The following is a 27,907-nucleotide window of genomic DNA, read 5'->3' as shown; positions in this document are numbered from 1 at the left end:
TGCTTCTTTGCTGCTAGCCGCTGCCTTAAATGCGCTGGATCCTTCATTGGAAACCAAAATCAGACCGTCGGGGAACAATACAAGTCGACACCATTATGACTAAAAGTTTGCTTAGAGTATTTCCTACTAAAGTATTTGACTCTGGTAAGTGTCTCCATAGCAGACTAGTGGGAGTGTCTTGGATGGCAATATGCCCAGTGCATTATGGGTGAAGTTTTCCAGCTTTTTCTATTTTCTGTAATCAGGTGGCACTGACTTAAATTATTATTATTATTTTTTTGCCTTTCTACTATATAGGCAGCCAAGTGGTATTGAAAGTCCATTTTGCCAAAGTGAAGTACCGCTTCTATGATGGTGTCACCATGGTGGAGAAGAACCAAGTCCACCCTTCATATAACAAATATATTTGTTACATAAAATATTCATTTTAACTCCTACGGTGGCCAATGTAGTCCAAGATTAACATGGCTTCCAGTTCCACCTCGTCCATGAGTGTTAACTCAAACGTAAACGCGAATGGCGAAGCTTGAATTAACGGGTATATCCCTCTTTGGCTAATGTACTTTCTAGATGGAGGGGCAACATGGCGACCGACATTAGAACCCCTTACCCGTATGTATTTTCAATGGCATATTATACACTCATGAGAATACTTTATTACTTGAACGAAGTAAATATACATTAATGAGAACATATATTTTTGAAATAACCAAGTGTTTTCAGTTAAGAATAAACTAAAAGAGTTACACAGTGTAGCTTTAAGAAAACACCATTTTAACTACTTTGGCTTTGTTCAAAGTATCATGAGAGAATCGTTCATCGAACCAAATCATGGCATGAGTGTATTGTTACACCCCTAATGTTATCATTGCTAAGCTGTTCTGAGTGGGTTTTAGCAAATTGCTAACTGGCTGCTTAATCAATCCTAAAATCTCTGATTTTCTGGTCTCGGGTCCCTCCTTCTACACTCTAAAAAATGCTGGGTTGTTTTAACCCAATTTTGGGACAAATATGGACAAACTGAAACATTGGGTTAAAAATTGTAATTTAAAAATTTAACCCAATGGCTGGGTTTGTCCATATTTGACCCAAAATTGGGTTAAAACAACCCAGCATTTTTTAGAGTGCATCTAATTGCATGAAATTTAAACACTAAATGCCTAATTTTTAAGGTCAGGAATTTTAGAAAGCAGTGTCTATAAAATGTCTTCTAGCTTCAAATGATATACCAAGTAGGGTCATGCCCAGATCCTGTGAGTGATATTGCATTTGACAGTTTTAAACATGTGATATGGTGCATGAATGGTGGCTCACAAACTCAAACACACAGGAAGTCAGAAAGAGGGTAAGGAACTAATTGCATCTGCTTGAAAAGACCTATTGTTTTTATAATGAAGCTAAAAGCCCGTTCAACAAGTTCTAAAAATCGTTCTCAATATAAAAAAATAGCAGAGTTCCCACCACAGCTAGAATGATAACGGCACAGCAAAACAATACCATTTGAATTACGTTCAAAGTTTTTCCAGCTGATGATGAATAATAAAACGTGTGTCTGGTAACACAGACAGCAACATGGTGTCGGCCCAGTTCTGGCCCACATCTGGTACATGTGGATTCCCCACCGTCCAGATGTGGGCCAGATCTGGGCCAACACCATGTTGCTGTCTGGAAAACAACTCTAAGGTAAAAATGAGGATAACACAGAAGAGATTCAGGAAAAAAAAATGGAGGAAACATGCACTTTTTATATTGCTTGATAAAGCTTTAATTTATCTGTAATGACACAGTTTCCAGCTGTGGATTACGCATTCAGCATCAAGAGTACAGCACACGACATCTACGAAAAAAAACACACAAAATATTCAAAAACTGAAGTCTGTCCAGCCATACCTTTACACTGCCAGAAAAAAAATGAACAAGCTCATAGGGAAAAACATAAATGTACAACTTGATGATAAATTAAGCCTCAAGAAGCAGTGTATGTAATGGTTATCAACCAAACTTCATAAATAAACTGTACATACTCTTTTAAAAAAAAAGTTAAAAGCTTTTTCCTTTGCTCTTTTGTCAACTTACAGCACGTAAAATAAAAGCGGTGGATCACAACTAGACTTTTTTTTTTTTTTGCTCTCTGATTGACCGTGGATGGTAGACATGTAGCAGTAGTTTTGCTTGGTCGTTTTGTTCAACCTTGAGTCCAGGGCTGTAGTAAAGACTGATCATGAGTGAAATGTAGTAGTTTCAATCATACCACAGGATGAGTCACACATTGTCTGTTTCAAAAGGCAGCCCAGAAAGTCCCCAAACATAGCCATATTGTTTCAGATCCAGTAATTCCAACCCAATACAGTTCATGTAGACTGCCACACTTCTTTAGACTGTAGTTGCGAGTAAACAGCTGCTGGTACTCAGGTTGACAAGTGCAGAACACACACACATTTTCTCATGTCCACATGGCACCATACGGGTCACCAGTCTTCTACAAAACATGTTAATCCAACAAACATACAACTGTACACTTATGGAGAAAAAAAAAAGTCCAGTTCCCCACAGAACTTAACGATAATACAATCCTTTCAGAATTGACATATCAAAAAAGGCCATAAACAGCATATTTCCGCAAACACAGCATTCTCTCACAGCCAGGGAAAAGTCTAAACAGGAAATTTACAGTGCATTGTAGACTTTTCATAAATGAGGTGAATTTACAAGTTACTTTTTTGACACAATATTTCACATATATAAAATAAGAGCCAGCAGATATGGTTGAAAGTAAGAGCAGAAGTTGGATAGTTGCAGAAAAAAGCTGGATTTCCCCTTCCCTAAACAAAATGTTATGGTTTCTACAGTGGAATTTCAAGTGGTACTGTAGAAAAAAAAAAAGAAACATGTTAAGTCACATGTTTATGCAAACGTACATTCAATTTTACCAATGCTGCCGAACAACAACACATTGGGCCTTATTCATTTTTGTTAATCATAAAACCATTCCTATGTAAAAACCTTTCCTAAAAGCGTTAAATTGTAGCACTGAATTTAATTTATGCAAAAATGGTTTTAACTACTATTTCAATCTAATTACGCAAGAATTTTTTTTTGCAAAATTATTCAATTCATGGAATAGTCCGTAAAACCGTTCTTGCTTAAATTGGAAATAATTCATAAAACCGCTCATATAAATTATCACCTTCAAGTGAATAATTTGTTAAAAACCAATTCCAATTTACGGAAGAATGGTTTTGCAAATTATTCAATTTAACGCAACAATTTTTACAAGAATGCTTTAACAAATGAATTCCATGTAACAATTTAAGAATGCCTTTTAAACAATTTCGTTCGTGTTTCATAATTGATGCCCATTGTTTGTATGAGGAACAATTCATGTGAAACGGTCAACAAAATCTGAAATGTTTATTATTCCACAAGTGGACAAAGAAATGGGTTTGGAAGCTTGCTTTTGTTTCACAGCCTGAATACAGTATAACAGTTTATAATGTATAAGGTTATTGCTTACTGTTAATACTTTAACTGCAATGTTACGAACAAATGGCATTCATTTTGTGGCCTCATGCACAAAACACAAGTTTAACTATATATATTTCCATTAGTCAGCCCAAGTGTTCAGTAGAACAAACTCAAATGCATTCAAATTAGAAATAATAAACCAATACCATAAACTCAATCAATGGAAGGTTTGGCATTGGGCTGAAAAAGTGTTAATCACTTCCTAAATGGCAGCTGATGGACAATGAAGACGCATGGCCTTCCTGAATCACATATTATGGTTTTATAATAACAAGAAAGGGTCGAACTGTCCAGGTAAATGAGTAGATCACCTATTAAACAATACTGCCAATGCTAGCATGGGTATGTCACTTACAGCGCCAGGAATCATGAACACACAGCAGCACATGAAGGCGGGCAAGACGGTTAAGAAATGAGGGAAATGCAGAAAGAGCGGTTTAACAACAAAGTGCTGACAGTACGAAACACACAAGCAGTTCCTCGAAGATACAAGGAAAAAGGCGGAGAAGAATGTCAATTGTTTCGTGAATAGTGTTTGACTTTTCGAAGATAAGGGGGTTTACGTTGTTGGGGGAATTAAAAAAGCCAAAAGGCACACTGTGCGACTGCAATGTTTTGAAATGTCTCAGAGCGTAAATGCAGATGTTTGCCAATAATTTTGCACAATAACTCAAAAAACAAACAAACAGTGTATATATTAACTTGAACTTCTCAAATTCTTAGTGACAACAGAATTTGGTTTAATTAGCTGAAATGGCGTTGGATGAAATGTTCGGACAGTTTAGAGGTAAATCTGAGCATTTATATCCAGTCAAACATTTGCAGGAAAATACTGACAGAGCTTCTCAAACAAACAGCGGCTGCGGCACGGGAGGAAATGTTTTAGCAAACCCTGATTGTGGTACGAGAGCAAATAGTGCAGAGAAAGAAGCACAGGAAGATAAAGTCCTTGAAGAAAAAACATGGTGTCGGCTTTTAAGAAACCAACAATTTATAACGTTTAAAACGTTTGCTCTTCAAATGGCACGAAATTTCACAAGATATGCAATTAAATCGGCTGATATCATGTTGAAGATAACTCGGGCTCAAACTAGGCCTTTATACCTCTTGTTTGAATACTGCAGGGTGGCTGCAAAGACTGTACAAGCGTTGCGTTGTTTCAGGATAGTTCGACAGTATACGAACCTCTGCCACAATTTCCTATGTATAACCTCTACAGAAGATATTGCTCTGTCCAGTAAACATAAAATGGACCTGAGTGGATCCGTTTTGAGCATCCAAAAATGTATAAAATATGGCAAGAGTGCTGTATGTTGGGAGCAACACTGTGATAAGCAAGTGATCCATTCATGCGCTAGTGCCATTTTAAAAGGCTTCAGTCATTCTCTACCCCACTTCTGTGCCGATATAACGTTTAAAAACCATACCGTTCATCCGAACACATGATAAAACGGATATGTCTCAATATACAGAGTTGTTCAACCACCACTAAACAAGCTGCAAGGACCTTAGAAAAAAAAAAGTTGAATTTAGATGTGATTTCATCAGGGTTCTGATGTCTCCTTAAGTGCCACCAGACATCGTTTCCTCGTAAATTTTCTCTTCTTCACCCCTTCATAACATTTGGCTCATCTAGAATGAGGTCTCAAATTGTCAAGGAACCTCACAGGAAAAACAAAACAGCACCAAGGACATAAATAATCTATTCAAGCTTGCTAAAGTCACAGGATAAAAACTATCAGGAGTTGGAATAAAACCTAGAACAAAAAAAAAACAAAACAAGTTTCAGTTCATTTGTCCATCTGCGCCCACGTCTTCTCGCAGTTCTGTTTCCTTGTTTACACCAGTGCATAGTCCTTGGCACACGGTGCCGTTTAAACATCCAAGATTTCCTCTGCTGTACCTCCGCAACGCAATCGGTAGCGTCCCGCCCTCCAGCTGATGGTGGGGTCCCAAAGAGCGGACAAGAAAATCTGAATGGTCATAGACTCCCTGATGAACCAGGCCACTGCATAGTCCAGCTTAGAGAAGGATGGAGGGCCGCCCTTTGAGGAAAGAGAGTAGAAAGACAATTACAAAAAGGACTGACAATTTCGGCAAATCAATATAAAATGGCTGAGGAACAACTTGTGATTTTGCTTGTTAAAAATGAAAACCATGTCTGCTTATAAACTCTCCCAGGAAACTCGAGAAAAAACCCAATGAAGAAACAACCAATGTTTCCTCAGTAATGTGACATTTCTGAGTGGAATGAGGTTAGCGATTGGATTTGAACCAAGAAAAAAAAATGGCCAGGACTTGATTAGGGCTGTAGCGATACACTAATCTCATGATACGATACACGATATTCAGCTCACAATGTGATATAAATCACGATATTCATCCAACGATACGATTCGATATAATTCGATACACTTACAACATTTTCTGCAAGATTTAAAGGGTGAAGCTGATGGTTGGTTCTTGTCACATGAACTGCGGTGTGCTTGAGGCATTATCTCGCTGCGCCTGGAAAAAATGAGCGCGTCGCTTCAATTATTAGCGCGCGCCTACATTTGAAATAACGAACTTGAGTGCGCAAGACACGATATGTCAACGGCCCTTGAAAAGCTAGGTTAAACAAGGGGATTTGAATGGGATTTGAGCCTTAGACTTGACTTTATCCATTTGGAATTGATAGGATCATCAAAAATGGTTGTTTTATACCACAATACTGTAGAGCCAGAGCTGAAATGCAGATTTGTTGTGCTTTGTTTTTTTTTTCTTCCAAACTTAGTGTCTTACCTGTACTCCTCTGAGCTGGATGTAATCAGAAATGAACCAGGCCAGACAATGGCACAGGAAAAACACCATGATGTCCCAGCGGAACACATGGTGCGCGGCCCAGCCGATGATAAGGCTCGCCACAAAGCACTCTGAGATTGGCTCAATGATGGTGCCTGGCAGCATGTTGATTCTGAGCTTGGCCCATCTATAAAGAGTGGATAACAATGAAATGTTTATATGAAGAAATGATACTGGATAGCATATAAAAAAAAAAAATATCATCAAAATATTCAAGATATGATCGTAACCAGGGCTTGACATCAACACTCGCCATTGGATTTCAGCAGTGGAGTGTAATGCAGTCACTCCTACTAGCCAATAGATGGGCTGAATTCTATAACATGAGGGCTTTTTGACTTGAAATAGTTAATTATAAACCCCTGGTAAAATGAGTCCTGAGTTATCTTGCTTCAAGTTTCACACTGCTCATAATTTAACCGAGATTAACAATTAATAAGCTGATGTTTCATACTGTACATTCCTAAACCCTGGGTTTATAATGTTCTTATTTGCAGGGTCAGTGTCATTGATTGGATAGACGCTGCAAAAGACATGTTTACATAAAAGCTCAAGCTCATCCTCGTATTGCCGACTGCACTATCAACTTCCGACTAAAAAAAGGTAAGAATGAAACAGTCTCTTATTTACTCAAATTGTCTGCATTTGACGTTCTTCCTCTCAAACACTAAATGTACAGTTTATTTTTATGTGCAGTGTTTCCAAGACATGTACAAAAGCACGCAAATTTCGACGTGATTGGTTGTCTGTTGCCAAGCGTCTAGTTTCTAACACCACATGGTTTCACACTACACAAGTTTGGCACAGCAATGCGGGGTTAACATTGCAAACATAGGCTTTCAAAATCCTGGGTAAAAAGTGTGAAACGTTCCTTAAACTGGGGTTAAAAGCGGCGTTTAGAACAACGACAACCTGGGTGAAAAGCCCTATATAGATTTTTTACTTTGGTCTTTTTCGTTACTGAAATACTTCCCATACTCATTTCCCGCAGATTAGATACGATACCAGCTCCATGTTCTTGCTTGAATTTGGGCATGCGGCACATAAAGCCTCCTCTCAGTACCAAATTTTGTTGTTTTTTTTGCTGCTTATTGTGCTTAAACAGTTAAATACACACTAAATAATGTCAAAATGGTGAGTACTTGTGTGAGTACTTGGTGAGTACTTACATAAACACAGTTATTTATGTTTTAAGTGAATGTAAACAAACAGTTGAGAAAGAAAGCTAAATGTGTAACAGTATAATGGATCTATGCATCAGGTCTTAAAGTGACAGCAGCCTAATAAACCTACTGCCACATTATGAGATATTAGAAAAAGATCTATATGGCAGTTTGCCATACTGTGGCCAGTGAAAATGCTGAGTGGCTGGTAACTATGGAAAACCACTAGTCACAGTGGCTGGTGAGCAGAAAAGATGTCAAGCCCTGATCCTAACAATGCTGCGATATAAATAGGCAGGGATCCATCTGCAACTCTATCAGAAAAGTGCAAACAACATCAAAAATAACCCAGTGTCATCACTACTCTGGAGGTGGTCCCATCAGGCAAACAGATTGGTTTCACTACCGAACATAAAAAGCTGATTGAACAACTGCCGCCGTACCTGATCATGCGAGACTGGAATTGTGCGATGGAGTATGAGCCAGAATTCTGCATGGCTACCTGCGTTGCCATGGAAAACTTCCATCCTCTGAAAGAGAAACAACATGTCAGTGAACGAGCAAATAAAGGGCAATTTTGCTGAGACTGATAAAAAGACAGTATGAGAGATGTAGTTCAAAGCTAAACATTCTGTCATCATTTACTCGCCCTCATGTTGTTCCACACCCATAAGATTTGGTATATATTTTGTATGGATGTTTTATCATACATTAATGATGTTTGACAGCCTCAACCCCATTCACTTTCATTGTATGGGAAAGAGCAGCGTGAACATTCTGCTAAACATCTTTTGTGTATCATGGAAGAAAAAAAAGTCAATGTTTTGGTACTGCACGAGGGTGAGTTAATTAGATTTTTTATTTATTTATTACATTTTTTTATTCAGGGATATATAAAACAAATATTATAGCCCGTAAGCCCGACAGAATATGATATAGTACGCCATTAGCACTGTACTGATGTTTAAACAGTCCGGCTAACCTGTCTGCGATGGCCTTGGCCATGAAGTAATCTTCAGCGATGTACTGAGCGAACGCAATCAGCCCGCCGGCCTGGTCCAGGACGTCCTTCCTCATGAGACACGACATCCCGGTGACGCACTTGATCCCCGTTACATTGGCTGAGATGTAGGAACGAGGATGTGACGTTCCAAAATAAACCTGTAGGATTTCACATGGGACAAGTTTAACATTTTATAATCCACATAATTAATCTCTAAAGATTTGATGCACTAAGAAATCGCATTACGTATGTAATCACATAGGGCAATTATTTATCTGTAGGGCTGCCAATTTAACCTGTTCAAATATTGACTTCAAGCCTGTTTTTTAAGCGATAATCGACAGAGATATTTAGCAAGTAGAATTTACTTTTGAGCTTCATAAATAAAGCAATAATGAATTTAAATATTGCATTAATTTGTCAAAAGAGCTTTAAAGTCCAGAGGCAAAGAGGAGCTGCTCCACCATACGGTCGGTGTCCCATTTCAAGTTTGGTGTCTCTACTAGCAACACAGCCACAACTCAGCAGTTTTATTACTGTGTGACATGACAGAACACAGCCCATCCACACACATACAATAAGCAATGATGTCGGCTCACAAGCAGTCTAATAAAACCAAGGCAAGACAAAGGTCTTCAACACCGTTCTGACAAAAAATTTGGAAGGTCAGTTGTGAAGGCTTCTGACCTGCTCCAATGTGGCGGCAAATCCTTGTCTGTCTGCCACATAAGGAAGGCCGTGAACCAGTCCCACCTTCTCCGTCATCTGATTAGCCATATCAGTGAGAGTGTCTGGCTTCACTGTGGAATATCAGTTCATGATCAGCACTGACAGCATTTCAAGGGTGTACCTCTTCAAAACATGCTCATTTTTCACCATTATTGCTCTAAGTAATAGTAAAGAATTGTTTTTTTTGTACAATTTTCACCCTTAAAGACAACTTTACAAAAGTCGGTTAATGTACTATTATTCACTGAAACACTTTGAAGAGGTTTAGTTTTTTAATAATCGGAATAATCTTAGATCATGGGGTGGGCAAACTTACCTCGAATGCCACTGTCACAGATCCAGACGAGTTCATACCTTGCCCCTTCATAAGCTGGCATGAGGTTATTTATTTTCGGATTGATGCCAACTTTCTTTCCTCCTAAAAGAAGATAAAGAGATAATAATGACCTCCGTTATGGCTATAAATGACCAAATTTGGAGGTGGCAATTTTAAAATAAATACATCTTTTAAAGTTTCTTTTTCTTTTTTAAGATACGTTTTCATGGTAGAATGGCATGAACGATAATATTCTAGATTAAGAAATATATTTAAAAATATTTTTTGGACCACTTAAGCTTCACAGTCCATCTTAAAATTCTATTATAGTAATAAAAAAAAACAGGATTATTCCTGAATAATTCTGCCATAGAGATCGTAACTCATTTCAGTGGTGTTTTAGTATTTATAACTTTATTTTTATATTTTCAGATTTCATTTTAATGTATATATATATATATATATATATATATATATATATATATATATATATGAATGTTTATACTTATAGTATATTTATACAACATTTCTATTTTTTTTGTTTTGTTTTTTCAGCTAATCTTTACATTTATTTCAACCAGCGAAATGTTTTTAATTAGTGAATTATGGAGTGAGTTATGTTCATACTGTTCGAATTTAATTACGATATACTCAATTAAAATCTATGACTGGAAACCAAATTGCAAAATGATTAGTTATATTTAAAGACAATATTAATAAAAATAATAATAAAAGAAGAAGAAATTTGCTTAAATAAACATGATCAAGCAATTACGTAATAAACCACAACAGACCTAATGTCCATCAATAAAACAGACCCAATAAGTTCGAATGAAGATGTTCTTTTGAGGGTCGAACACCTGAAAGTCGTTTGCCGGCGAGGCCTCTGAGAGCACTAATGCACTTCACACCGCACGCTTCTCTGCCATCTGATTGGCTGGTTTGGTAAACAACTTGGAGATGTTTAAACCAACACAACCTGGCAGACATTACATGTTTTCTAACATGGCTTCAGGTTAGTGCAAAGCAGCGGATGCCATCTCCGGGACAGCCCAGCTCCCCTGACTGGCTGGAGGCAGCGGGGCGTATAACAGCACCCCGGAGAGGCACCAGCTGTTCCTAATGAGCAAGAATCAATATCCATTCCAAGAGCTGCATTTGCATATACACAGCTGAGTTGCGGTGTACACGCGGGTGGCCTTCGCTCCTCTGGAGACACTCCTCAGAGACACTGCCTTTTCCCTGCGCACGCCTGAACAAAACTGACAGCCAAGCCGACCCGTGAGGGACGTGATGTACCTCAGCATCAAACTGCCTGATGCGTCTCCATTACTGGCTTCATTCGACAGAATAAGAGTTTATTAATCAAAAACTCACCTATAAATAGCCTGGCATCAACATTCGGATATTTGCCCAGAAGCTTTTTACAAACATCGATGGCTGGATCGTCATGGTCTTGGACACAGAGCAGAATCTCATACTGTGGGGAAAAAAGAGAGACAATTTTGAGCAAGTCAGTCCATTTGTCAAAGAGATCGCACAGTTCAGACACGCTGGTGGTTTTAAGGCACTATCAAATTCCCAACACTAAAGCACAAGCACTATATTGGTTTATAATTGTGTAAAAGATTAAAAATGCACTTAGTATAAAACGTATTATTATTATCAATGTTGAAAACGGTTGTGCTGCTTCATATTTTGATGAATAGAAAAGTTCAAAAGAACAGCAAAGAACCATCTCATGATCATCAGAGTGACTATTTTCACCTAGATTGAATTAGCACCTCAGTTAGCACTTTTTCTTTTAGGAAAATCATGCATGAAGATCCAGAGCCCTGTTGTGATTTCAGGTTAAATAGGTTCAGCTTACTGATCAACTTCTTTGTGAATTAATACACTGACGTCAGTGTCATCTTAACAGTATTTAACTGCCACTAAATGTATGATACGTTTCAAGCCATTTTGGTGATGATTATGTGGCTAAATACAGTTTTTGTTTTGAATGTCAGACATTTTTTTTTTACATGAGAGGTACACTTAGTTTTGTCAAAAACAGAATGTAAGTAAATGCAAATAATATGCATCAAAATAAAATAATTTTAATATTGTGATGTTACAGATGCTTCCAATTTCAAAAGCAATAACTTGATTGCACCTTTTGTATGAGGAATATGCTTTTAATTTCTAAATTAATCCATTCTGATATTTTTTGGGGCATTAAATCAAAAATGTCAGGGTGATGCCACCATCCTGATATTATATAAAAAAAGGACTCATTAAAACCATTATTTTCTTAAAAGGAAATCCTTAAATGGTTTGGCATTTATTTACATTTATCTATCTATATCTATATCTATATCTATATATAACATCGGTAAGATTTTTTTTTTATGTTTTTAAAAGAAATCTCTTCTGCTCACCAAGGCTGCAATTATTTGATAAAAAAAGTAATTGTGAAATATTATTACAATTTAAAACAGTTTTCTATGTGAATATATAGTGAAGTGTAATTTATTCCTGTGATCAAAGCTCTTCAGTGTCACATGATCCTACAGAAATTATTATAATATGATGCTCAAGAAACATTAATGATTATTATCCATGTTGAAAACAGTTTTTTACATTTTTATTTCAGAATTCTTTGATTAATAGAAAGTTCAAAAGAACAGAATTGATCTGAAATGGAAAGCTTTTGTAACATTAATCACTACCATTCAAAAGACTGTTTCCAACATTGAAAATAATAATTTGTTTTTTGAGCATAAAATCAGCATATCAGAATGATTTCTGAAGGATCATGCGACACTGGAAACTGATGTGTAATAAGCAACAGTAATGTCGTTGAAAATTCAGCTTTCAAAATACATTTTAAAATATATTAAAATAGAAAACAGTCATTTTAAATTGTCATAATATTTCACAATATTACTGTTTGTCTTTTTTTTTTTTCGTCAAATAAAGCAGCCTTGGTGAGCAGAAGAGACTTCATTTAAAAACATAAAAACGCTTACTGATCTAAAACTTTTGACCGGTAGTGTATACATACACGCACATTTTTAAAAACTTTTGTCCACCAAATAAAAATCCGTTGGTGCAGTGTAGTGATTGTCTGTCGATAAAAGTCTCTAAAAATATATATATATGATAAATTGAAGTTCAGGTTGTCATAAAAACGTCATATGGAGCAACTTTTATAAAACTTGTGTAAAAAAATTACCTTGAAACGTGCATTTACACTTATATCATACGACAAGCGACATAAAATGTATTTATCTTATCATTGAAACAATTCAATCAAGAGATTCTTTAAAAAAAAATGCTGATTCATCCAGTAATGAAACAAGTGAAGTGTCTGTCATTGAATTAATTAATTCAGGTCCAAATAGACTGCAGCAACTAACATTTTGTCAGAACCTCTAGTGAATTACATGCTATTTCATTTACTTGTCTAGTACTCAGAATTATTGGAGAAGGATTAGAAAAAAAAAAATGTGATTCTCAATTTCGTGAATCAAAATCCCAATCCCAAATCGTGCAACTCTACGGCACAGCTTACCCCTCTCTCCCCTGCGCTCACCATTAACAGAATAATGATACGCCCAAAATAGCAATAAACACGAGTGCAAACAGTATCTGCCAATAATATAAAAGTGTGAAAGACTCGAATCTGTCCCCTACAAACACTCATACATTTCAAAGTAACCCCGAGTCTTGTTCTGAAACAGCCACTCGTTCTTCTACTGATCTTGCTCTCTGTGTCTGAGCAGAAAACACTGAACTTCCAGCACTCTATTGAATGCACCAGTAAAGAGAGCATGGCAGGCCAAGTAACAAAGGCTTTCAGGAGAGTCTGTTTGATGCTTGGAGTCGCACCAGGGCCGAAGTGAGAAAGAGCAGGCCTGCGCTCTGACAAGAGACACCAGTCCCCCTCGCAACCCTCCATGGCGACCCTGTTGCCATGGCTACGGCACCGGACACGAAGCAGAAAGACAAAGGGACTTTTCTGTGCGTCCAGAGATGTGGATATACGACAGTAACCTCTCGAGCGCTGAACTGAAAGAGTGGGAGGCTTTTACTCAATCATTTATAGACCCCTCTGGGAGCAGCCCCTCCAACTTAGATGCAGTGCGAGGAAATCTGATGAACTGTGGCGGCATCAGCTGACCCAGTCTGTTCTGGCTGAATGAGGGAGCTTGTCAGACTAAACAACAGCTTGCGAAACTATAGAACAGATGACACCAAGAAGAATACTAGCGTCAGAGAGATGGGTCATGGAAAACAAGGGGAAATCCAAGCGCACAACACATGTGTCATCATCTTAAATCTCATCACATTTGTGTCACAAGTGAAACTAAAAATGCATTTGCACTGGTTTTAATCCTGGTAAAATCCGATATTCCGATATATCGGCTGATAATGTTTGTTTTTATTAAATATTGTTGGATTTCACACACGTGTAAAAGAAAAGCTAACTTTTCTGCAGAAGATACGTTTGATACTTTTTCTCTACGTCTAAATGTTCACTCCTCGCTAGTATAACTTACATTTTACAATGCAGGGACTGTAACTAGAGATATGCTAGTTAGAAATACAGTAATCATTACTTTATTTAGGCAGAAAAAGTTCAATGTGGTTTCCAAGCTCATTAATGTTAACGTTAGCGGTCTTCCACTGATGATAGTGACATTAGCTAGCTTTGTGGTTAGCTAGTCTATGATGAGCCATAATTTAGCAACGGATAACATCATACTGCAAATTGTAAAACATACATTTTCAATATAACAGGCCAAAGAGAGATGATTGAAGCGTGTTTCATCCGTTTTTATTTTATTTTTTAAATACTAATTTATCGGCCATTATAACTGCCGATACCGATATTTTGGAAAATGCTTAATATCGGCCGGCCGATATATCGGTCTGGCTCTAATCCAAGGTTTAAATTAAAATGGCATGTGGTATACTTAACCATGAAGGAAAGGGTAATTCATTTCAAAGACATTACATTTAAATGTTGTTACCAAATCATTTGTTGACACGTGTTCACTACTTTTAAAGAGATCTTTCACTTTTTTACCTTAAAGCTACACTGTGTAACTCTTTTAGTTTATTCTTAACTAAAAACACTTAGTTCTTTCAAAAATATATGTGCTCATTAATGTATATTTACTTCGTTCAAGTAATAAAGTATTCTCATGAGTGTATAATATGCCATTGAAAATACATACGGGTAAGGGGTTCTAATGTCGGTCGCCATGTTGCCCCTCCATCTTGAAAGTACGTTAGCCAAAGAGGGACATACCCGTTAATTCAAGCTTCACCTTTCGCGTTTGAGTTAACACTCATGGACGAGGTGGAACTGGAAGCCATGTTAATCTTGGACTACATTGGCCACCGTAGCAGTTAAAACGAAATCGGAATTGAGAGGAAGAGAAACTAATATTCGCTGGATGGTCATATACCTTTTCACTGCTAGATGGGGGTAAAAATCACACAGTGTAGCTTTAATAATAAAATAAAATACAGAACTTTTAAAATAGTAAGATATTTGGCAAAGCTAAAACTGTTTTAATTGGCAATAAAAGTCTTACAATCTTAGTCGAACACAAAAGTGGTAATTAAAGAAAAGGATGCCCAAGGTTTCTAAATGTAATAGAGTAATTACACTAGAAAAGGCACAGGTCACCTTCGGCTATTTTCCTGACCTCCGCTGTCTGTTATAATCACCCCTTCTCCCTTTTAAAGCCCAGAGCTGATGTCCCTCCTGGCATTATTCATTCAGAGGTCTAGATGTCTATTCCAGGAAACTTGATTGCCAAAAGAACAGTGCTATTTCCTGCTCTTGAATAAAGCCGAATCAAAACAGGGAGTGGATTGGAAGGGTTGACAGCAACCATACTGTAGGTTAGGTGTGTCCTTCAGCAGAACACTGAGCAAACAAACATAGAGCCAGGCAAACCACCATGACACACAGTAACCCTGGCTTCTGTAACGCAAAATGAAAGCGCCGCTCAAGCCGTCAGATGACAAAACCTACAGCAAACCTTGTGTTCTTACTTCCACCGAGTCATTGTAAGAGAAGCCTGTTCCTGAATTCAGAAATATTTTTAAAGCATGACTGATTTTGAGCAGTTCTCTATGAAAATTAGCATGGGGGATGGATTATGTTTGTTTGCTTAAGAACAAGCACGTATACTATGCAACAGTATATATGGTATTCATCAGTACATTGGCCCACATGAACACATGTTGCATGACCAAGTTTTCAGAAACAATTTGATCAGAGATTAACCTCAACTCGCGCTCTATGGACAAATTAGCAGATAAACGTGATAAAATGACTGAAGGAAGTTGCACATTTACCATTGTGTGTTACTTAGTTGTAGGTGTGAATCCATTAAGGAAATGCTCATAGGTTTTAAATTTGATACATCTGAACAGCTCTTAACAGCTGAACATCTGGCCCTCATGACATCCAGATCTCATTCCAGTGTGTTGTGCGTCACTTGCTACATTCCTGGGAGCCTGGGCTGATCGGCACATTTACTAATAATCCTCAACTGATTTTTCACAGACTCAATTTGTGGACTCCTGCAGTAACTGGTGAAAAATTGGCTAAACTCAGCTGGATTTAAACATGGTAAAAAAGTTGAGAGTAATAGAGTCATATTGGTAGCTGAAAGCATTATAAATCATAATCAAAAACTACAGCTTTGGCGCTCTTTGGTAACAGATCGCTGTTGCAACCAGATCAAGAGAAGTGCACGTGAAATGATCATCTCTTCCGCTTACTACTTACTTAAGGCACGAAATAAACATGAATGATGAACATCAGAAGGTGTGTTAGAAGATACAGTACAACTTACAGAAATCCAAAAATATCCATAGTGACTTGCATGCATAAGTTTCAGAAAACCATTACAGAAGTGCATCGAAGTTCAAAGAGAATACATGTTGCTTGCCATGTGCTGAAAATGCAAATAGTAGCCAAATCCAAAAAAATGATCGCCAAAATAAGGCATGGACTACTTTGTAGCTGCATTTCTTCAACTTGTTATATTTTATTTTATTATTTCATTTCACGCAAGTTATTAACAACATTATCTATTATTTCTAGACATTGCCTGGTACACGATGGGATTTTCAATGCACAAGTTAAATCAGGTTATCTTAGTGGAAACAAAATAATAAGGAAAATACCTCTGTATGCCCATGTTTAGGTAAGACAGAATGATGGCGGTTGCTCAACATGACATCATGACTTTTGCGTAAATATACATTATCTACACGCATTTTGAGCTATCCGCGTGTATGTCTACGGCGTTAAATGTCCGACTGATTCCGCTTGTATGTACACGCCGTTAAATGTCCGAGCGAAACGAAGCAAAATGTAGATCTACATCTGGGGAGCGATATTTTTTTCCTTTGATGGTAGTGGAAGACTCATAAATGCTATTAACCCCAGTGACGGGTAGGTTTAGGGACAGGGTTGGGGTATGCGATTATGCGTGTTGATAGCACGCCAAAAATGGAAATACGAATTGGCGTGTCATACATATGGCATTTCATGAGATCAGTCTGGGTTTCTTGACATACAGTAAAAGATAAGAACGAGTGCATGCTGAAAAAGTCTGAGAAACAACTTCTCAAGAAATGTTGGCGCATATCTGACATGTACAGATACAATCTGAACCACAGATCACAACATGCCTTGAAAATAGAAATGCTAAAAACGGTCCTCCTGAATATTGCATTGTAATGGCTTTGAAGCTCAATGTAGAGTCACAAATCTTGCAAGGCTCGTGAACACAAAAGATGATCATCCATGATCCACAGAAGGGAAAAAGGAAAATGTAAACTGTCGTTCTGTGAAATGCCTGAATACCCAGCCAGGAATTAAGTCAAGAACGAAAATATTGTGATGAAAGAGGCTTACTGGCATATCAGTTTAAGGCAATTCATTTTTTTTTCTTCCCAATGCATTTGAAACGGAGTCTGTTGGAACAATTTAATTGGACATGAAGCTTTTTTTTTTTTTAAACAAAAGCAAGAACTGGCTGAAAATCTGCTAAAGAGGGAACCCATTCAATGTCTCAAGAGAAACTAAAGATGCATTTGCACTTTTTCTAACTCGATTAGGCCTGATGTAAAAGAACTGGAGAAAACTGCCCTCGTTATATGGACTCATCTAGTAATGTTGAGGCTGAATTGGCTTGTGTGGTCTTGAAGAGCTACTTCACTTTACAAGTATTGTAATATTGTCCAATATTATCCTCAAACCTACTTCAAAAAATACTTAAATTCTTAAGGCCAACAAGGCTTTAGTATTATCAATACTGTTATATGAATAATGACATTTTTCATGTTACAACACATTCTAGAAATATATCATAGTTTGGATAAATAACTTGAAACTAAATAAAACACTAAACACTAAAATAAGGAATCACACAATTATACTGTACAGTACAGAATGAAAAATATATGTTCAATCGTTTGCTAAAGATTACAGAAGTTCTATTTAAAGATAAATTCTGCCATAATCTAAAATAGGAGAAATCAGAAAGCGCAAACACATATCCGACATAATGTGACACGAAAAAACTCATAAATCATTTAAATGCATACCAATTTAGTATGCTACCATAACAATAAGGGAAAAAAGTTCCAGAGAATTATACAGACTTGTCAGGAACACAGTGAACACAGATAAGCGAGAACTTCAAAACATTCCTTGTCCAATCAGATCAATGGACGGAAACTAACAGTAACTGTTGCATCAAAAACATCCAATATCTTCTGATTGGTTGAGATTGTGTGGCATCAGTAGTGCAGTGTGGACAAGGAAATAGCTTGTTTTGGAATGCTGAAGTAAAAATTAGTGGAAATTTTCTAGATGTTCCCATCATTCAGATGACTACTAGATATCCTTTGTTCACAGTAACTGAACAAGTGTTTTCACCTCATCTTGTTCACTTGAAAAGGAATGCTTCTGAACAGGGGAAGCACTTCAACCCAACAAGCAGCAGCAGGAGTCGCCTCCATCTGTGGTGCTTCAACAGCTGTGTGATGGGAAGTAGAGCAGAAAAGCCCATCTGCAGAGTCTGAACGCACCACTGCAGAAATAACACACCCCGTCATCTCTGTTCATACTCGTCACCCCAAATCCCTTGAGTGGAGCGCAGGTTCATCCTCCTCCATCAGTGCTATAGTCGCCATTTCACTTCTTTAATCAGAGGAACGCACTAAAAAAACAGTCGATCTTCACTCACACACAACTCAATCGCTAGGTTTCCATTCAAAGTTGCCAATTTAACACTTGCGAAATAAGCATCATTTCCATCCCATGTGTTCAAGAGTACAAAGCTTAATGGGAAATTGAAGCAAAACATCTAATAATAATGGAAGCTGCTGCAATCAGGAAAGCCACTGGGGTTCCATTATCCCTCCATCATAAATGAGTCTCAGAGCGCAGCTGAAACTCAATAAATGCGGTCATGTTCTTGTTTGGGATGCTGGTGTTTAGGAACACATTAATGCGAGACGCTTCTGGGAGGGAAATTAAACCAAATCATTCTGCTGACAGACTTCGGTTCAGGCATTTCAGAGCGACCAAACCAAGATTTGAGATGCTGTGATGCGATTGGGTTATCGCAGCTACCCAAAAATTTTGTTGTGCTTCAAGGGATTTGTTCGATAAATGTGTTTCCATTGTAGTTTACGCGCATGTTTTCCGTTTTAGTACTTGATTGATGGGACTGGAGTTTCTGGTCAGGGTTGGTCCATTATACACCAAATGTAATTCATTTTTAATTTAGAAGCACTGACAGATGACTCACAACAGAGCACTGATCGTCCAATGGGAAATCGGTTGTTTCTCAGAGCCGCCCCACCTGGAAAAGCATCAGTGATTTATCCTAAGCGTCGTGCTCAAGTCAGGATGCAAAATAGAAACACTGTCATTAGATGGTGTGCGGTGCCCAGCAACAAAGATATGCATTATCAGGGGACGCACCCTGCCCGGTTCCTTCAGGTCTACGGTAACCACTTCATTACTGAAGCACACAGCCAAACCGGAGTCAACTTCCTAGATGGGGGAACCTCATGAAATACATCCGGATCATAAAAAGTAATGGTATATTTTGCTGTAAAAATATACACTAATTTAGAATTGCTGTACAATTTAACATGTTATACATCACGCGTTCTGATTATCAAAACTGAAATGTTTGTTGAGCATCAAATCATCATATCATAATTATTTCTAGGTATAGTTAAGGATCGTGCAGCTTTGATCACTGGAACGAATTGCATTTTTCAATATATTTTAACAATATTTTTTACGGCAATAATGCTAAAAGCAAGCTTTAGTTTCTTTATGTAAAATACAAAGTCTTATTGGAGTAACCTGGACATGTTTTTGTGATATTCATTAAGGTTTAGTTTTACCTCTGAAAACGCTCAGAGCCTGAAGTGAGTTTTGGGATTGGGTTTCGAGACACATAAATTTGCCAGGAAAATGTAAACATCTATTCAAAAGTGCCTTAAGAATGTAAGGCATGAATTTCGTGTAAACTGAGAACATAAACTATCTACATAAATGCAAAGTAGGAATTTAGTTGAGTTGTGTTTTGACTTTGTATCATCTCCTTGTAGGTGGCTTGGTTCAATTCAAGCTTTTTGTTCGAAAACGTACACTTTCTGAGTGTGGCCACAAGAAAAAGAAAGTATTATAGCACGATAACAACATTGTAGTGCATGTAAACATAATGAGAATTTCAAGAAATTTTGTTTGCAATAATGTCCGACTGACTGTACATTATGCCATTCATGGGAATAAACTGTATTTAACCACATACATTTTTACCAAAAAAACATTTTCATGAAAGCCAAACAAATCACAGCCCTGAGAGTCGGAACTCAGAAATGAGTTTGTAATGTGTTTGATTCAACAAATGGAAAGACTTAAATGATCTAAATGAAATGCTCAAACTCAAAACTGAACTGCTCAGATTGGGTTTCATTAATCAGAGGCAGGAAGTCTTTGCAACATTCTTAAAAAGATCTCAACATCACGAAAGGACGTCAGTGGTTTTCACAGGATATGTGCAAGAATAAATGAGTAAATGACACCCGATATCTTTTAACACAATCAAAAGCAAATTAAAGTATGAGATATTTGCTTAAATTAAATATTTCATCTTTAAAAAGTTAAGAACATCCATTCTTTCATTGTTTTTCGGTTTCCAAACACATGATAGCAAACGCATATAATAATAACTTGAACTTTAACTGTCAGAAATTGGAAACAGCAGCACGAACAACATCAAGGTCAAAGAGCTTAGAGGATGGTACCTTGGGATAGTCCAGCTCAAAAAAGGTCTCAAGATTGTTTATTAGATTGGGGTCCACCCCCTTGAGGGGCTTCAGCAGCGAGACACCAGCCAGTTTGCTGTACGGCACCTTGTCTGGGGTCTTCTTGTTGAGATGAAGACGGCTGAAAAGAGAGAGAAATACAGGTCAGCTTTAATAATAACATTGTGTGCAATTCATAAATCCATAAGGTGTCCATCCTTTTAAGGATGTTATGCTTCATATGCTTCGTATACGAGTCGGATAGTGAATTTCATGCGGATGATTCTGGCATCCCAGGGAAGCTGGCCAACTTTAATAGTAGCAAATACTTTTTAATATTTATTCTGGGTTCTTATAAGTGGTAAAGCAACTGGTGACGTTAAGGGTGACGTTAACCGATTTTATTTTATTTTAACAGATATTCACACTTTTCAGCTAAATCATTTATTGATTTTTTATTATTATTATTGGGTGCATCAACAACATATGACAACATTTGGTGCATTTTTTTTTAAAGAAAAGGACCCAAAGACTGTAGTACCAATTACAGGTAAATCCACTTATGTCACATATTGTTTAAATACTTTTTGGAGAAAATCTTTCTAAAAATGAGCTTGACAGTAACACATGACCACAAACAAATACATTTATTTGTGACTATCAATAATAACAAGAAACTTTTAAATAAATGTCATAAAAAAATAATAATAAAATATATTTCTTTAAATTAGTTCAATAAAATAGTTATAGTATAATGATAATTTGGTTATTGTGTCAATATTCAAAATATACATATTGAATATTGCACTCTCAATCAATATTTCAAAACACTGCACTATTGTATCACTATTCTCGAAACAAAAATAAAATTTATGTCAAACTTTACACAAATTCACATTTTGTTAAACAAGCGAAAGTCTGAAGACGCTAAGAAGTGTGACTGAAGACATATGCAGAAAAATAAAAATGCAAAATGATTATACTATCCCAATTATTTATATTTATTTGATATAGATATATTGTATTGGTTTGGTTCCAATTGGTTTGGATCAAAATCAACCTTTGTAATCATTTACAGAGAGAATCACATTTGGCTGTGATGCAATAATGAAATATCAAAGGAAAATAAACAGGTCCATGTTGTACATATTGATTCTGGTTACTCGGATGCAGCACATGCACATATTAATATATTACGAAGGTGTATTATTTCAATACAAATCTATTGTGTGTACTGTTTGCAGTTTGACAGGCAGCTGAAAGTTCATCAATGTACCGAAGCTGATCCAACTCGTTTAGTTTCCTAAGTTACGGAAATTTGTTTGTTTCACATAATTGTCATACTTTGATGAGGAAAAAAAGCAGTCTATGGGGTCAAGCGGCCATCTTCCACTATAATTAATTTGAAAACAGATATAATGACTTCACAAACACATCCCTGGACCAGTTTCAGGGTGCAAATCACACAAAGCTTTCCTGGAAGACAGTATTCTCTCAGAGAACTGTTCATGTACTAGTCTTGCTTGCTTTTAATGATGAGTTAACCAAGAGGCATCAATGTTGGCCAAATTTTGAATAGCCATCTCAGCACCAACTCCTTTGTGCACTTCCTATATGTTCTTATCTGAAGGGAGTGGAGTCTTTCCGGACACAATCGCCATCCGCTCCACAGAACCAGCGGAGAAGCTTCCAAGACCGACACAGCTATTAAAAGCTGGAGGAAAGATTTATCTGTTGAAGCATGTTTGCTTCTGAGAGCTAAGTTTGTATATTGCCTGCCAAAACATCACTGTTGGCACTTTCTTGTGAACGTCTATAACAACATGTCAAGCTTCATCTAATAGAAAGAAGGAGCGATAGAAAAAAAAAAGAAAATAGGAGATAAACCACCAGAAATTGCTGTTTCTATTGCATAATAGACCTCATATATATATATATATATATATATATATATATATATATATATATATATAGGCCAGGTTTTTTAATCAGCATTTTTGAAAATATCTGACTAACTGATTAAGTAGAAATCCCAATTGACTTAAAACATTTTGAATGGAAGCACAAAATTCTATTATACATAGAAATGTAAATTATAGAGACCGATAATCAATTTTTTATAACCGATATTTGTTACAGCTATTCTATTTTCTTCTTAATCGGTTTATGTGTAGTCTACCTATAAATGCCAGTCGCTTAATGGTAAAGTAGCAAACATTGTGAGAAATGAAAAGCATTCCTTGCTTTAAACCGGTTTACCATCAATAAAAAAACGATACAAGCACTTTCTTGATGACCTACAAAATCATGTAACATACATTAGTGAAGGAAAGGCATCTTATTCATGCATGTGTAATACGTTTACTCAGCTCAGCACACGAGGGATATCTAAAAGCTCTGGGATCAGCTCTTCCTCATCGCTCATGTGAGAGACGCTCCTGTTGGAGCTCTATTAAATATGGGGGGGAACACGACCTCATCGCCTCAGACCATTAGTGGAATGGGAACGCAACAGTCCAACGGGCAGGCCCAGTACAGCAAACCTCCAGTAACAACAACACGTTCTTAAAATAACAATGACGAAATTAATGAACCATTAGGAATTCATCTCGTTTGATTACTCATACATGCATGCCCCAAAGGCTGAAACTCGCCTTGATAAAAATAAAGCGTTATTTCCTTTATCGAGTTTGTGTTAAGGAGAAAGATTTCCCAACGCAGATTTTCACAACTGATTTGACAAATTGAAAGGTGAAGCCAGCTTGTGTCTTCTGTGTGAGCTATGCTTCATATATCACTATTGATTGGCATTAGACAATGGACCTTACAAAATTTCATATTAAAGGGATACTCCACTTTTTTTGGAAATAGGCTCATTTTACCACTCCCCCACAGTTAAACTGTTGAGTTTTACTGTTTTCAAATCCATTCAGCCGATTTTCTGATATTTAGAAGAATATCAGTAACCAGACAGTTTCTGGTCTCATTGACTTCAATTCCTACTATGGAAGTCAATGAGACCAGAAACTGTCTGGTTACTGATATTCTTCTAAATATCAGAAAATCGGCTGAATGGATTTGAAAACGGTAAAACTCAACAGTTTAACTCTGGGGGAGTGGTAAAATGAGCCTATTTCCAAAAAAAAGTGGAGTATCCCTTTAAATTTCACCGCATCTTTTTCTTTACTTCAAAAGAGATTCATAGATACCAAACTGAGGGCTGGTTTTGAGTAGATCAGCGAAAATCTGGTAAAATCTTGGGGTGTAACAATGTTCAAACCAAACTGAGAAAAAAATACAATTTTATTAAAATATTGTTTAAGAAAATAAAATAAATGTTTAGTTTTCTGCCCCCAGCTATACCTAAAACGTACGTTTCGAAACTGTCAGTTATGTCTACCGTTACACCTCTACTTATGGGAAACTATCAGTAATTCCTCTTTGTGGCAACCCTATGAGCACATGACATGCACAACCTTCCTACTTTACACAAAGAGAAAAGGATTAGATATAAAAAAAAAAAAGATTTTACTAAACAAATCCTATGGGTGAAACGTCACATTCCACAAGGCGCTGGAGCTGAGGAATCAGGAAACGCATCGCATAAAGGAGGATGCAACTTGGGCGAGGTTCCCACAGGACGAGTATCACACGATCCCCACACCTGACAACCTAAACTCAATGTCATCACAGTTCTCAGAGACATCACTGAACCTGTATTTCTGCACCCTAACGTCTCTCTGGTGCTGCCATTGAACCATTACTCAACCAGATAAACAATATAAAAGAATGTTAAGGCGTTATAACTTTTCTCTCCGATTGAAATGCACACCGTTTCATTTCCGTGGACATTCCATGTGAAAAAATGTAACCTTACCAACCGTTTCTACTTTGCGACATTATTAAGACATTTGTCAATGACGCATTTTCGCTAATTGCAATCCAGAAGATCTCTCTGGCACAGTCTGTATCTATCACACACACACATATAAAAGCCCCTGCTTAAGTGAAAAAGAGAGCTACATGACAAAAGTGTGATTACACTTCAGTTGAGTCGATTCGCACAAAGCACTGCCACAAATGCAACAAGACTTTGCTTGCAAGAGGAAACATACACAATCTCACCAAACATGGCAGTTCACTTCTGGTTGCCCGATGTTGAGGCATGCAGCATACTTGCAGTCTTCGCAGATAACAGTGGCATATAATCATCACATAATCAAGGTCTGTCACGGCAATGGCATAGAAACAATGTTGATCTCCGACATTGAGCAAAAAAATTGATGTTGCATCATAAGCCATGTTGAATCAACACAATTCTTAACAGTTAAAAATCAAAAAAATTGAGTTGGTTGAACTTTTCACTTGTACAATTTCAACTTCTTTTTAAAATCCCTTACTTTAAAAAAATGAGTGGGAGCGTAAGGCTGTGTGTCCACCAAAGCGTTTTTCCACACGTCTGGCGTATGTTTTCAATTGTTTTCAATGGGAGTGCCGCGTTTTTTTGAGCGCACCGAGGCGCTGAGCGTTTTTTTTTCACGCTGAAGCGCCGAGCGCCCAGCATTTTTTACTGGTCGCTGGGAGTTGAAAAATGTTCAACTTTGGATAAAACGCAGCGCTCATCCCTGTCACTTTTTACCCAGCCGTCCAATCACAGTGGAGGAGGGGCGGGACTAATGCCACACCGACCAACTGTCACAACATTCAACTGCTGTGGATATTCTGTATCATAGCAACGAAACGTCTCAACGGAAAAAACGCTGCGCTGCCAAAATGCTCTCAAGCGCCCAAAGCATGGCGTCTTCAGCAGAGCGTCTAACGTTTTCAGCTGGCTAAAAACGCTTTGGTGGACACAAGGCCTAACCGTGATAGAAAGGACAGTCCATAATCTCTACCGGTTAACAATTTTCAACCGTTTAATCAAGTCTACTGGTATATCGATCACCCTTACTTAATGACACCCATCAGTGCCCGAGCGGCAACAATTGAACTACTTTCTATTACAAAGAAAGCAGTTGACCCCAGGGTACAACCTGATCATGGAATTCAGTCCTTTCATTCTAGTCTCACAGCAGATCAATGCGAATGACCTCATGAATGACTCGTGGTGCTGGACTCATGACCAGCTGTGTGGCTTTATGTGGTTTCAAAGAAAGACCATGAGCCTTATTAAAAACATCATGATTATCTTTCGGGCCAGAAACCATTTAAAAAAAAAAAAAAACAGAAGAAGTGTATTCAGTCAAATCACTGCGACTTCAAAAAGAGCTCTTCACTCCAAAGCTTTCGTGAAAACACACTTTAAGAGTCTTATAAACCGGCATAGGATGGTTGAGATCTAGGTCAATAATTAGGAACCCAAAACTCTTCAGCTTGTTTAATGGTAAACCATGAACCGCAACTCAAACGCTCACAAGAAGAGCAGTCACCGAAAAAAACTGCAACTGCTTTCCTGAAACAGCATTTCACAACACATGAACAAAGGGAGCTGACGTCTCGAGACTCTTTTGAATGAATCGAATAACCCATGATGACTTTCTCTAGAACCCTGGCCAATTTTGCATTGGCCAGGTGAATATGAACACATCATTTGGGAGTTTGCAAATGTCCAAAAAATATAGACAGAGTGACACGACCCGACCCTAGAAGAGCCTCTCTAATCAGTCTGACACGGATCAGAATAGTAAAAAAGTCACACACGAAGTCTAGTTTACGAAAACCGTGTGTATTCTGCAGCAGAATCAGGGCATGATACAGGCAAAGCCAACTCACATGACAGCGTTCATGTTGCAGGTGGAGGAAACTCCTGACTCAAAGTTCCCTACTAGTTACCAAAGTTCAGTTCATTATAGCCTTATTAGGCCTACCATGATAAACACTGGCAGTCAGAAGATCATACACACTTGACTTATTTTTTTTTTTTTATCATAAATGCTCAAGAATGTCTGAATTTTAAATATGTGTGTCTCAAGCATTCATAACAAACACGGCTCTTCTGACTGGCTGGTATGTACATATGATGGCTCGATATACGACTATTTGATACTATATAATCATTAGGAGACAATACGTTATGAATGAATAATTAACAACATTGGTGAACTTTACAGGAAACTGAGGGTTTTAACAATGAAATGCAAACGTGTTGGTGAGCACAAGCTTTCAAAACATGACATACCTATTGAATATGTAAATATATTATATTTAAAACCAGGAAAGCCGGTTGTCTGTTGAGGCTGACAGACGTAAGTTAGCTTTAACTCCCACCACTGAGATTAAATGAAAGCCCTTTGAGAAATGAACCACAAAAGTGATTCAAAACCCATTAGACTTCGTAAATTTACGAATAAAATAACACGGACAGTGAGCAGTAGCTAACGTTATGCTAACGATCATCGCTAGCGACAAGAAACGAGATTACTGAAGGACAAGCCAGAGGCTAATGTGTGTAGGATAGTATTACGAGTTCTTCTCCCGCCAGCTATACAGTCAATATGAACATTTCGATAGATATACATATGCTTTCACGCGGAAATAACAGCGAGGCGCTGAAGAGGAAACCAGTGTTCCTGTTAGCCAGCCAGCCAGACAGACACATAACGTTACTACACCCCATCTGCAACGCTCCGCGTCGGTCTACAACGCTCCCGTTACAATCAACGACTCTGCCTACACGATCAGCGTCGTTGAAAATAACGGAAGCGTTCTGGGCGTCGCGTTTCGTGGTCTATTTCAAATCAGTGATGCCGCATTCACTTACACGTAGATGATTGACACGAGGTGCATGAGCCAGAGGACGATAAACAAGAGAAATCCGAAGATGGAGAACCCCTGCAAAGCTAGATCGAGCAGGGCCATGGCTGTCCTGTGTCCGGGTGCGCTGACACCTCAGTGTTCGGCCCTTATGCTGGCTGGAAGCTCTCTCTCTCACACACACACAACACACACACTCTTACACACATTCAGATGACTGGG

The 27,907-nt window shown here is 37.6% G+C and overlaps 1 protein-coding gene and 1 long non-coding RNA gene across 2 annotated transcripts in view; one reads left to right on the top strand and one right to left on the bottom strand.

Moving 5' to 3' along the window:
• LOC120482263 (uncharacterized) overlaps positions 1–6,971 on the top strand; it is a 25,108-nt gene extending 18,137 nt beyond the window's left edge. The window contains exon 3 of the long non-coding RNA XR_005623434.2: positions 6,867–6,971. This is a non-coding gene — a long non-coding RNA (uncharacterized LOC120482263). The remainder of the gene's footprint in view (positions 1–6,866) is intronic.
• ugcg (UDP-glucose ceramide glucosyltransferase) lies at positions 1,739–27,907 on the bottom strand. Its single transcript, XM_039676382.2, has 9 exons — positions 27,693–27,907; positions 20,933–21,074; positions 10,958–11,060; positions 9,581–9,682; positions 9,223–9,335; positions 8,515–8,693; positions 7,976–8,062; positions 6,310–6,496; positions 1,739–5,570 (listed from the first exon to the last, which is right to left on the bottom strand). The coding sequence occupies exons 1-9, from the start codon at positions 27,788–27,790 to the stop codon at positions 5,400–5,402; spliced, it is 1,182 nt and encodes a 393-aa protein (XP_039532316.1). The 5' UTR covers positions 27,791–27,907; the 3' UTR covers positions 1,739–5,399.

Source organism: Pimephales promelas, chromosome 23 (genome assembly GCF_988280905.1).
Source record: "Pimephales promelas chromosome 23, fPimPro1.hap1.1, whole genome shotgun sequence".
NCBI lineage: Eukaryota > Metazoa > Chordata > Actinopteri > Cypriniformes > Leuciscidae > Pimephales > Pimephales promelas.
This window is presented reverse-complemented; position numbering and strand designations above follow the sequence as displayed.